This window comes from Perca fluviatilis, chromosome 21, assembly GCF_010015445.1.
Source record: "Perca fluviatilis chromosome 21, GENO_Pfluv_1.0, whole genome shotgun sequence".
Taxonomy (NCBI): domain Eukaryota; kingdom Metazoa; phylum Chordata; class Actinopteri; order Perciformes; family Percidae; genus Perca; species Perca fluviatilis.
This window is the reverse complement of record NC_053132.1, coordinates 28318777-28331940: the sequence shown is the minus strand read 5'-3', so window position 1 is coordinate 28331940 and position 13164 is coordinate 28318777. Positions and strand designations below refer to the sequence as shown.

General features: G+C 40.7%; 1 protein-coding gene across 1 annotated transcript in view; it reads left to right on the top strand.

Annotated features, from left to right (window-relative positions):
* The window catches only part of wdr45b (WD repeat domain 45B), a 20320-nt gene extending 7156 nt beyond the window's left edge, over nucleotides 1-13164 (top strand). Inside the window, exons 6-11 of the mRNA XM_039788636.1 lie at nucleotides 2056-2150; nucleotides 2905-3095; nucleotides 4060-4145; nucleotides 5753-5854; nucleotides 5978-6099; nucleotides 10657-13164. Coding sequence (XP_039644570.1) covers nucleotides 2056-2150; nucleotides 2905-3095; nucleotides 4060-4145; nucleotides 5753-5854; nucleotides 5978-6099; nucleotides 10657-10763 — 703 coding nt within the window. The 3' untranslated portion in view covers nucleotides 10764-13164. The remainder of the gene's footprint in view (nucleotides 1-2055; nucleotides 2151-2904; nucleotides 3096-4059; nucleotides 4146-5752; nucleotides 5855-5977; nucleotides 6100-10656) is intronic.

Below are 13164 nucleotides of genomic sequence, written 5' to 3'. Positions count from 1 at the left end.
TAAGTAAACTTTATTTATATAAAACCTTTCACAGACGAGGGGTCACAAAGTGCTTTACAGTAAAACAAATAACACATAAAATACAAAACCATATGGCTAATTAAATGCTTGTCTAAAAAGGTGTTTCCACAGAATCCAAGGCTCTCAAGGCTAGAGAGAGTTTTAGAGCATGGAGACACTACAGAAAAGGCACGATCATCTCTTGTTTTAAAACGTTTTCTGGGAACAGTTAAAAGGTCTTGGCTTGAAGACCTCAGAGAGCGACCAGAAGTGTGTGCGTGAAATAGATCCTGGATGTAAGAGGGAGCTTGGCCATGCAAGGCTCTATAAGTAATGATTAAAATTTTAAAACGCACTCTAAAACCAATCGGTAGCCAATGAAGAGCCTTAAGCACAGGAGTAATGTGCAATCTCCTGCTGGTCTTAGACAAAAGTCTCGCTGCTGCATGCTGTACAACTTGCAATTTGTCCATGGATGATTTGTTTAAACAAGAGTACAGTACATTGCAATAATCCAAACGTAAAGAAATAAAAGCATGAACAAGCATCTCCATCTCTTTTTTTTTTTTTTTGAGACCACAGATCTAATCTTAGCAATGTTCCTGAGATGGAAAAAACAGGAATGAACCACAGATTTCACATGATGGTTAAAACACATAGATTTATCAAAAATGACACCCAGATTTCGCACAACATTACAGTCAGAGAATGATAGAGCTGATGATAAGTGACTGATGGGAACAACAATCTTTGACATTGGTCCAGTATTAAGCGAGATCGCTGCAGTCGGCAGCAGTGAAACAAGCTACAATGTAAGTTAATAGGGCAATTGTGCTCGTTTTGCCACTGATAGGATCAGATTATTATTCTGACAACATTATGGAAAAGGATGCCTACAGAGATAGACATTTAAAACCTATTTGAGACCTTTCTGTTTAACCAGAAACAGCTCTGAAGTCGCTAGCGCCAAACCCACCAGACTCCATTTAAAAAAGCACTTTTAGCGTGTATAGAGCCAACATATTTTCACATGTAAATCAGTAAACTATGTGTTTATTTCAACCAAAACTAGAGTTGTGATGGTTGGAAAAGTGTATAGACAACCTAAAACGGCTTTTCATAGTTTTTTTGTTTCTGTCGACTTTGAATGAAGTGTATTTTACGACGCTAAAATTACTATTTTTGAATTCTTTTTTTTACATGGAGTCTGGTGGGTTTAGCGAATGCAATTTCGCAGATGTTATGTTTAAAGAAAGGAGCTTACTCTTTAACAGAAAGGTCGACCTCCTTAGAAATCCTTTCCATATTGTTGTCATTTAGAATAATAACCAGAGTCTGTCAGTGGCAAAACAAGCACATTTGTGAAGGTAAATACAAGCTTTACAATTGCCCTATTAACTTAACATTGTAGCTGCTGACTGCAGCGATATTGCTTTATACTGGACCACTGTCAAAGATTGTTGTTCCCATCAGTCACTTAGACACAAAAACGTAGGGAAATAGGGTCCAGGTTGAAAACTACGGCAGTTACCCTTTAACAGATAATAGTGTACCTAGTTCTGCCTTTCTTCTGCTTTCAGTATTCTGCTAAAATACAACAGATTGCTTGTTGAATTAAAAAAATGAAAGGAAATCATTTCCAGCATTCTTTTATTTAACAAATTAAACATTGAATTGAATATAAAAGGCAGCACTAAAAAAAGAACGATAGTTAAATTTTTAAGTGCAGTTTTCTACTGATATTTTCTTTCAACCAACACAAAGAATCTCTTTATTGTCTTTCTCGATGTGTCGCAGCCTTTGGCGTAAATAGCTCGAGTTGATATCGCGATGATTAAAAAAAACAATATATTGTGCAGCCCTAGTGACAACGCAACCGTTCTAGCATTTTGCTTGGTATCTAAGATCTCTTGAGTTGATTCTCCCATTGATCGTCAGTGGAGCGGTCTCTGGTTTTATCAATGGAAGTGTCCGATTAGTATCGGCTTGTGTGAGCGGAGTCTCTGACGTGTAGTTAAAATGTTAGCCTGTGTGTTGGTTCTCCTTTGTTCTCAGGATTGTGGTGGTCCTGGACTCAATGATCAAAGTCTTCACCTTTACCCACAATCCCCATCAGCTGCATGTGTTTGAGACCTGCTATAACCCCAAAGGTCAGTCCACCGTTTAAACTCCAAGACTTTTAATTACAGATGTTCTGATACCATTTCTTCCTTCCCGATACCGATTCCAATACCTGAACTTGCGTATCGGCCGATACTGAATACTGATCTGATACCAGTGTGTTATGTATATTTTATTATATTTTAACAGCTGTGTACTACTCTCCCTGTATGGATGTGATAGGATTGCTGTTCAGCCTGACTCAGGTTAAACTTTTTGTGAAACATGAAGAAACACAAACAATGAACGCCATAGAACTTTCTTTTATTATCCAGTTTGACAGTCAGTCATAACGGATGAAGGACATACAGTAAATAAACTACTTTTTAAAGTAGATTTTCTTCTGCTACATTAGGTGGCATCAGATCGGTGCATAAACGCCAGTACCTGCTGATACATATACCAGCATTTTAGGCAGTATCGGAGGCTTTTCGGATACTGGTATTGGTATCAGAACATCTCTACTTTTAATGAGCTTGTTCTGCTCTGTGCACATACTTCACCTCTGGAAACACACAGACTCTTTAGCAAACGTGTACCTCGTGGTGTAGCATCTTTTAAACCCACGGAACATTATTTTAAGTTGTAGTCAAGTCTAGTCCCAAAGCTTTCCATTTAATGAGTCGGTATAAATGTGCCGCATCTTTTAGCAAAGCACTGAAACACACGATGCACGATGAAATACAAATTGTTCATGTGCACATTATAACCAACCTTTTCCCTGTCTCCCCTTGTTTTCCTCAGGTCTGTGTGTGCTGTGTCCCAACAGCAACAACTCCCTCTTGGCGTTCCCTGGCACTCATTCAGGCCACGTGCAGATAGTGGACCTGGCCAACACGGAGAAGCCCCCAGTGGATATCCCCGCCCACGAGGGGGCGCTGTGCTGCATCGCTCTGAATCTGCAGGGCACCAGAATAGCTACTGCGTCAGAGAAGGTAGGCTAAGCCATGCTGAAGTAGGGGCTTGGCAATATATCAATATAAATCGATATGGTGATATGAAACGGTCTTGTGTTGTCTTTTCCTGGTTTAAAGGGGTGATATAATGATTATATAGGGCATTTCATGGGGTATGTAACATTGGATGGCCTATAAATGGCCTGGTTGATATTTTATTGGCCCTTATGCATCCCTGTGTTTTGGCCCTATTTGTAACAAGAGCTTTTTTTCCAAATATGGTATGCTCATGAATATTTAGATGAGCTCCGCGCTGATTGGTTTAGTGAATCCCCATACACACCAAGACTACCTGATCTCAGGTCAGTTGTGTAGCCTATGTAAATGTTGGGGGCATGACAAAGAGAGAGACGAGAGCCAAATGAGGAGGAGCCGCCGAGTTGACGTCAACTAGGTGGCTCGTTGAGATTTGCCCGTTTTCAGAGGCAGTTTCAAAATTGTGAGATTTGCAGAGGAAAGAGGTGTCAATGAGATTTTGAGGTTCTATGTATGTCCTAGTTACCCACTAAACTGTCATTATTCAACTATGACAAGGTAAATCGGTTTTGCATTCTATCACCCCTTTAAAGGCTACATTAATAATAATAATAATAATACATTTTATATAGCGCTTTTCATGAACTCAAAGTCGCTTACAATTACATTAAAGTGATGTCATTTTCTGAACTTTCTAGACTGTTCTGGCTATAGCCAACTTGCCAATTGTATCCACATTTCTGATGATTATTTATCACAAATCTCATTGTGTAACTATTTTGTGAAAGCAACAATTACAATATCAACCCTACAATATCGCCGCAATATCGTTATCGAGATATTTGGTCAAAAATATCATATTTGATTTTCTCCATATTGCCCAGCCCTATGCTGAAGTGAATTGAATATTTTTTTTGAGTTTCTATTGATGCTGACTTAATACTAATCCCATGCTGTGTTTCCACAGGGGACTCTAATTAGAATTTTCGACACATCTGCGGGTCAGCTCATACAGGAGCTGAGACGAGGCTCTCAGACTGCCAACATTTATTGGTGAGCATTGAGCAATAACACTGTTCACTTCTGTCCTTTTGTCCATGTCATCAGATGAAAACACCTGATTTAAAAGCTGCTGATGACAAAACAAAAAAACAATCTGCCTCTTCTACTTGACAACAAAATCCCAAAGCAGGCTGGGTGCTGACAGTTCTTCCAGACAGTACTGGTTAACATGCTCTATAAAGCCTCTCTGCAGTATTTGACAGAGTACTGCTCTTCCCACAAGCACATACTGTATGTTGACAAGTTGTAGCTGCAGTGCGAGTTGCTACGTCAGACATGGACCATCACCACAGGCTCCACTCCAGTACTGTGGAAGGTGTATGTTACACCGCTTTCATTCAGTTACTATAAGAGTGTTGGTGAACATTATTTGCGGGGTGCGACTTGCTGGGGGGGATGCGTGGGATTTCCCCCTTTCTGGTCTACATAGCCCTGCCTCTGCTGAATTATTTTTATCCCCAGTGGGGACAAAATGTATCCCCTCCTCAAGTGATCAATGCTACTTTACCAGTAGACTATATATTATATACCTAAAATAACAGTATTTTAAACTAAGTAAAGTTGACTGTAACGTGAACAGTCTATAGTGCGATAGAAGAGAAAATCAGAGCAGCAGTTGCTGGTTGTATTTAGCGTCCAGAGCTCCGGGACGCCGGCTACCAGCAGCAGTTGTTTAGCCGCCAATAGGTGACTGTGAGCCGGCTACAGGCACCGTCAGATGACGGTCCTTTCAGGGGCCGTGGTAGTGGAGTTTAACCAGAAACAGTGAGCGTCATGCCGCGCTGACGGTTAAGTTTAGGCACAAAAACGACGCATTAAGTTTAGGAAAAAGATGGTGGTTTGGATTAAAACACTCCCGAGGAACGAATGAACGTTTCCTGGGTGAAAGTATTTTGTTTTCGCCGCAAAGTGAACTCCGCTCTCCGGCTTGAAAGCGCTGTGTTTTATGTTGACACCACGTTGTGCTATGTCATTTTGAGATTATTTTCCATTGAATACTGAAGTTCATAAATAAGTGTTTTGGCATGGCTGGCCGAGTATATCCATGGTGGTATTGGAAGGGGGATTTAATTCTTGCATGTTTTGTTGTTGCATGATCAAAAAACATCCCCCCCACCCCCTACATTGAAACCACGACCACAGCAGTTACAACTTCTTCAGGTTTTACAGCATAACATGTAAATGGTCCTGATTTTAAAAAACTAAACTGAAGAGGACAATACAAAAGCTGCTTTGCTGATGATAAAGATTTTCTACTCAATGTAGCAATAAGTAATATTTGTGATTGGCTGTTGGCGGCAAGGTCACACACTGCTTTTATTGCAAAGTTGCACACTGTAGTACTGCTACTCCCTCTGCAGCCAGGTTTTTGCTACACTTAGGTCTTGGTTTTTTTTGTTTTTTACCAATTGGACCCACTCTGAGAATGGACATTAATGATAATCCTGTAATAATAGTAACCCTGTAGTTTGTATAGGAAGTGTGTTCAGGCCTTTATAATAGCGGTGAGCAGTGTCACCGCTGTTCTATCTTGTGTCTCTGTGTTGATCTGAATGGATCCCAATTGTCATCATTTCCATCTGCTCTGTCTTTTTCAGCATTAATTTCAACCAGGATGCGTCCCTCATCTGCGTGTCCAGCGACCATGGCACAGTGCACATCTTTGCTGCAGAGGACCCCAAAAGGAACAAACAGTCAAGGTTAGTCTACTGGCGCGTTAGCTGGATTAGGATAAATACCAAAAACTAAATGTTGATGTTAAAAAGTGAAACTGACTTTGCCTTCCAACCATGTTCTGATTGATTGTGTCCTTCTCTCTGCAGCTTGGCATCAGCCAGCTTTCTTCCCAAATACTTCAGCTCCAAGTGGAGCTTCTCCAAGTTCCAGGTCCCCTCAGGCTCTCCCTGTGTGTGTGCCTTTGGAACAGAGCCTAACGCTGTCATAGGTGAGTTCACTTTGGACTGTGTAGCTTTTCAGGATACAAAACCGTCTCATCTCATCACTCTAAAGCGTGATTTATGCTTCTGCGGAGGCTCCACGCAGATCTTTCGCCATAGCCTACGTAAGTGGACTGAAGTTTGTGTGTGTGTGTGTGTGCGCGTGTGTGTTCGCGTGTGACGTGATTATCTTCAGAGCGAGTAGCGACTCTAGAGTTATAGTGAGAGAAACAAAGTGTCTCCCCTGTTCTTTCTGACCATGGTGGGAAATCTGGAGCAGGAGAAGTTAACCCTCTCCTCGATTTCATGTTGTTTATGGAGAAGGAGAACCAGGAAATGAGTCGCTACCAAGCCACAGCTGAGCGAAGTGCGTTGCAGCAACGTGTAGTTACATTTTTGAGAGGTGAAGTCAGGCTACGGCGTAGGGTCGGTATCTCCACGTACCTACGGCGTAGATTTAACGCAGGAGCATAAATCACGCTTTACTGACCACAGCCACTCTGTGTGGCAGGAAACCTCAGGGCTTAAAATGGGCCGTAGGCCTGCACTCTTCTCTGTCATCAGGGTACATCTACAACAATGTCAATATTTTTACACTTTTCTTTGTCTAAATAATTCAAACAATGACTCTTGGTAGCAGTAGAGTACTGGTTGAGTACCACTGGTGGTACGCGAGCTGCCTCTAGTGGTACGGAGATGGAATCTCTGATATATAAAAAAAAAAAATGAAAGTAATTAATTTTAAAACAATAATATAGTACGGTGGCCGAGACGGGTCAACACAAACGCAAAAGCTACAACACAAATACAAAAGCTACAACACAAATACAAAAGTTACAACACAAATGCATAAGTGACAACGGAAGTGAGTGACAACAAAAGTGAGCGTGTTGTTGACAAACAGAGCCGGCGGATGAGCAGGAGGAAAGTTCTTGTGTGTTTGAGAAGTAAGTGAAACCTGGTTCCTTCCTAATTCTGATTACTGTCGCTACATGATTGTCACAAATAAGCAATGTTGTTTTAGGGTAAGCCTGAGGACTTGCAACAATACCATATGACTGTACAAATGGTAATATACAGTCTATGAACAAATCCTTTTACATGGCTTTAAATACAGTGTAAACACAAGAGTCCACAGTCTGAATTCTATTTATTGACTTATTTTATTTTCCAGTAGTAGCACGAAGCAAGGTCATGGTTCAAATTCTGGGTTTATTTCATTCAGACCAACCGTGTATGACTGTGAACATAGACCGTGTATCTGTGTATGTATGACATATTACGCTGTAATAGGCAGCATATTGAAGGTTACGCAATTAGCATTCACTTTAAACATCCGTATACCGTAACCATAAACACACACACACACACACACACACACACACACACACACACACACACACACACACACACACACAGGTTTGTGGCACTATCTTTGTGGGGACCCATCATTGACATAATGCATTCCCTAGCCCCTTACCCTAACCTTAACCATCACAACTAAATGCCTAACCTTAACCCTAACCCTAACCTAATTCTATCCCTAATCCTAAAACCAAGTCTTAACCCTCAAACAGCCCTTTAAAGTTGTGGGGTCCAGCATTTTGGCCCCACAAAGCTGTTGGGACCCCACAAGGATACTGGACTCCCGGTTTTTGACACACACACACACACAACTCTCACACACACACACACACACACACACACACACACACACACACACACACACACACACACACACACACACACACACACACACACACACACACACACACACACACACTTTCCAAACCAATCGTACGGGGGGAATTTGCAGCCAGGAGCTGATCTATAACCAGATATATACGGTTAACAAGTTAGAAGCACGTAACAGTGGGCTATTATATTTGTGTGATTTTAAACAGCTTCGCTAAACGTGACAAACTATAGACTTTAAATGTAGCACTCGCGCGTTAAAAGACGCTGGGCACCATTTAAGGTTAACGTTATAGCTGTAGCTTCGTAGCCTAAATGGCAGAGTACATACATATGAAAATAAAAAAAAGTAATCAGAATTGGCCAGGAACCAGGCTTTTGCATTAGTGTTGTACCTTTTGTGTTTTGTATTGTAGCTTTTGTGTTTTGTGTTGAACCATCTTGGCCACCGTACTATAGAAACACTACAACATTTCCAATAATAATACTTCAAATATGGTCAGTTAAAAGCAATTTAAAATAAGTGTTTGTGTATTTTTCTTTCGATATCCGCTATATAGTTACGTTCATGAACGGAGTTCACATACATCCATAATTAGATGTGGTGGCAAGATAGTAAGCAGAGGTAAAATGAATGGTTCAAAAACACTGCAATCGTTGCTCCAAACAGGAACTATTAGGAAAAGAAGAGCGGATGAGGAGGAGAATATTTTGGGTGTTAGGCTCTGAAATATTTGGTCATCCTGAATCTTCTTTTGTAAGTTTGGGCCATCAGTTTTATCAGTAATAATAATATTGTACTCATCAGTTTAAATGCTGATAAGTGAGATCATGGTGAAAGAGAAGATGGGGAAAGAAATACAATCATACTGGTAAACAAACCCTCTAGTGCAGGGGTCTTCAACGTTTTTTAAGCCAAGGACCCCAGAACTGAAAGAGAAGGGACCCCCTACTACATATATTGTATAAAACTAGGTTGCATATTAAACTGGGCCTACAGTAAGGTGTAGGGCAGCCTAAAGCCTTTATGCATACCTTTTTTTTATTTATTTTTTTGCACTGAATACTAAGCTATAAAAATAGCTTAATAATTGTTGGCATGATTTTATAAATCCTGTTTTAATAGTGAACATACATGTAGCACAGTGAATCCTCAGGATGAACTGTATCTGTGGACGGCCTTAGTGACTACCTTACCTATAGGCCCAGTTAGCAGTGGGGATTTATATTTGCTAATACTATGTTGGATTCATGTTAAGACTTTTGAAATAACTTTCAAAAGTTAACAATAATTTGGAGGCCTCCATGCATTGACTCTGAGGACCCTCTAGGGTTCCCGGACCCCCTGTTGAAGATCCGTGCTCTAGTGAGTTAAATTTATCAGATTAGAAAACTAAGAAAAGGTCAAATTGATATATGGATTTTGTAATTGTTTTCCCTTTTTTGTTTGTGTCAGTGTATGGCACTGATAAAGAAATATGTCGAAATATGTTCTGTAAGTCGACTTTAAACAAACCTGTACAGCTGTGTCGATCTCATTCATGCTTCGTGCCATTATGCATCAAAATCAAGACCGGTAGCTTCCTAGCTGTGTAGGAAGATGACAACCCCATTCTTAACCCTGCAGACAGAGCCATCCATACTGTTCATTTTCTATAACCCATTTCACGCGAGGTACCTGACTGAACTGAATTTTGGTGAGGGAAAACTGAAGAGATTTTGTTTTGTTTTTGGCAAAGTGAAGCTGTATGTATGTACTCGATCCCATCCAAACCTGTAGTCTGACTGCTGATGGTCTAACGGTGTTTTTGATACGGTGGGGGCAAAGAGAAGAGATGTGGATTCTGACAGTGATAGTTACACTCAATGTCATGTCTTAAAGGGTAACTACCGTTTTTTCAACCTGGACCCTATTTTCCTATGTTTTTGTGTCCAAGTGACTGATGGGAACAACAATCTTTGACATTGGTCCAGTATTAAGCAAGAACGTTGCAGTCAGCAGCAGTGAAACAAGCTACAATGTAAGTTAATAGGACAATCGTCCAGCTTGTATTTACCTTCACAAAAGTGCTTGTTTTGCCACTGACAGGCTCAGATTAATATATTAAGTGTCTGACAACATTATGGAAAGGATTTTTTAAGGAGGTCGACCTTTCTGTTAAAGAGTAAGATCCTTTTTTTTTTTAAACATAAAAACATCCGCAAAATTGCATTCGCTAAACCCACCAGACTCCATGTAAATAACCAGTGATTTTAGCATCGTAAAATACACTTCATTCAAAGTCGACAAACAAAATAAAGCCATCCACTTTTCCAACCATCACAACTCTAGTTTTGGTTGAAATAAACACATAGTTTACCGATTTTTACATGTGAAAATATGTTGGCTCTACACACGCTAAAAGTGCTTTTTTAAAAGTCTGGTGGGTTTAGCGCTAGCAACCTTAGAGCTGTTTCTGGTTAAACAGAAAGGTCTTAAAGAGGTTTAAAAAAAGGTCGATCTCTGTAGGGATCCTTTCCATAATGTTGTCAGACACTTGGAATAATAATCTGAGTCTGTCAGCGTTAAAAAAAAAAAAAAAAAAATCAAATTGACAATGCACATTTGGCTTTATAGGGTTACATTGCAGCCCGGTCTGTGGAAGCCGATTACAGCGTCCACGCTTAATCCTGGACCAATTTCAAAGATTGTTCAGATCAGTCACTTACACACAAAAACCTATGAAAATAGGGTCAAAGTTGAAAATAATGGTAGTTACCCTTTAACTTATTTGACTGTTCCTGATCTCTGCAGCACGCTCGACTGCATTCTAATACCACTAAACTAAACTGTCAGGGTTTTCTGAGTTCCCACTCTGGTTTCTTTGCAGCCATTTGTGCTGACGGCAGCTACTACAAGTTCCTGTTCAACCAGAAAGGGGAGTGTGCCAGAGATGTGTACGCCCAGTTCCTGGAGATGACCGACGAGAAAATATGACCTTTGACCACACACCCCCCTCCCCCTCCTCTCTGGAAACTTGCTATGACACAGCCTGGTTTGTTGTTTCTTTACTTTTTTTCTTTTGGAGGAGATCTCCCAGGCTGCACTTCTCCTTATCTTGACAGACTCTTGTAAGAGAGCATCAGAAGAAGGGAGGACAAAGAAAGAAGCACAGACTGGGCGGGGGGGGGAACCCCTTACAGCCAAGAGGAACGGATGGAAGCACCAACAGGGACGCAGACGTTTGTGTGTCACAGACTCCTTAGGACTGTCTCTGGACAGAGGGACTCCCAAACCAAACACTAGCGAAAAGAGAGGAAGTTATTTTTCTGAATGGACAACATGCCGCTTTTTAAGACGTCTTCTGAGGAATTTACAAAAGGACGGTTATTTTTAATCACAGATGATTGTGATAGTTAGACGGATTGAAAACTATTGAGATTTTTGTCAACTAACACCACCTTACCTAACTATAGGGAGTGCCTCGAGACTGGAGAGAATCTGTATGTGTGCACATATTGTTGTCATATATACATGTGTGTTGTGTATATACCAATGTACCATATTAGGCGTCCGCAGAGCAGAATCCGAACGAGGTGACAGGAAACTTTCTTATATTCACTGTATAAACGCACCACGCCAGACCTAACTTCTAACTACGTACAGCTGTACAGAATAGTAGCAGAAAAAATGTCACATTTATTTTTGTTTCCCTCGTTACTTTTTTTTCCATACATTGTGCAATATGTTTTTTGTTAAGAGCTTGCGAAGTTGAGTGTTTGTCTCTACCTGACCACGAAAGCTTAAAAAAATACTTAACATGTATTGGGAAATAGTTACGCATTAGCTTTCTTGCCGAGAGTTGCGAGAAGATATAAAGCCGGTTATCTTAGCTTAGCATAAAGCCTGGAAGCAGCTAGTCTGGCTCTGCCCGAAGGTAACTCCTCTAAAGATTACTAATTAAAACCTATCTTCTTTAATCCTTACAAAAACTGAAACGTAAAGCTGTGCTTCTACAGGGGTTATGTGCCCGACTATATGTTTTTTAGTAGGGAGCAGTGACTTCTCAAAGTTGTCGTTTTTACACTTTTTTTTTTGTTCAGATTAAACGAAAGAGATCCGTGTTAATTGGACAGAGCCAGGCCAACTCTTTCCCCAGGTTTCCAATCTTCATGCTAAGCTAAGCTGCTGCTGGCTTTAGCTTCATATTTAAAATAAAGTGGTATCGATCTTCTCATCTAACTTCTGTATTTTCCGCAATGTTGAACTATGTCTTTGAGAGTTTGTTTCTGCTTGAGAGCTAAACACACGCACGGTTTCCACCTTAAATCACAAAAAGCTAATGGATTGGATGAGATTCAGCAGCCTAGATCAACTGTAAAAATGTGAATATTTAGAACCTGGTTCCAAACTGCACTTCATGTTTTTAATGTTAACCCATTATTAAATCCAAAGTCTCCTGAAGGATGATTGGTTTTGGTTGGCCAGTGTGGCTCTCCTGTCCCAGCTGTATGCTCCCCTTCTTATCCTGACAACACGTGTCTGCCTTGTCAGTGTATCTCCGTGAACTGCTTCACCATGCCCCTCGGGGCATCCATCCATTCCAGGGTTTCCTCCAGAAAAGTTGTTGAGTCCGGTGCCAAGTGTCTTTATTTTCGACGAGGGCCCGGCTGGGGCCAGTCCCAGACTGATTTAAGCATTAATGTAGAGCCCATTAGTTTCAGTGATAACAAATAATTGCAAAATTGAGAATTAAAAAAAAAGCTATAAGACACGATTCCACAGGGCCCTACGCATTAAGTCAGTTCTAAAAGCTGACTGGAGATTTAAAAAATATGACTGTGTTAAGTTTCCAAACGAGCCGCCCCACTGTAACTGTAGTTTAATAAACATCTTAGAATACATTAAAAAAATTCCCAGTTGGGGCAACTTAGGCCCGGTGGGCCACCAGGCTTGCAATACACTGGGGGAAACCCTGGATTCTGCTAATGCTAATCAGGGACTCTGAAGTGCTTTGTCAAACCCCGTGGCCATAACCAGGAGATGTGTTCAGTGTGGATCCACCACAGCGGAAAATGATAAAGTGGAACTGTGTTAATGTTTAATGGAATATTTCTCTTTTAATTTGTCCTGTTGATTGACAGCATTTGTCTTTCATTTCAAAAACACATTTTAATCTGTGTGGCTTTCTGCATCAGATTGTACAACGGCAGGTGTCACTCTGTTGAACATGCACAGCACTTGGCGGTCACTGACCCGTGGGGACGCTGCACAAACTGAAACGCCAACTTGTGTTTGACGCACTTGGAATGATTGTAAAACCTGCATTTAAATTTGTGAATAAAATGTAACATCTGCTTTTACAGTTAAACTGTATGGGCTGTTAACATGCCTATTA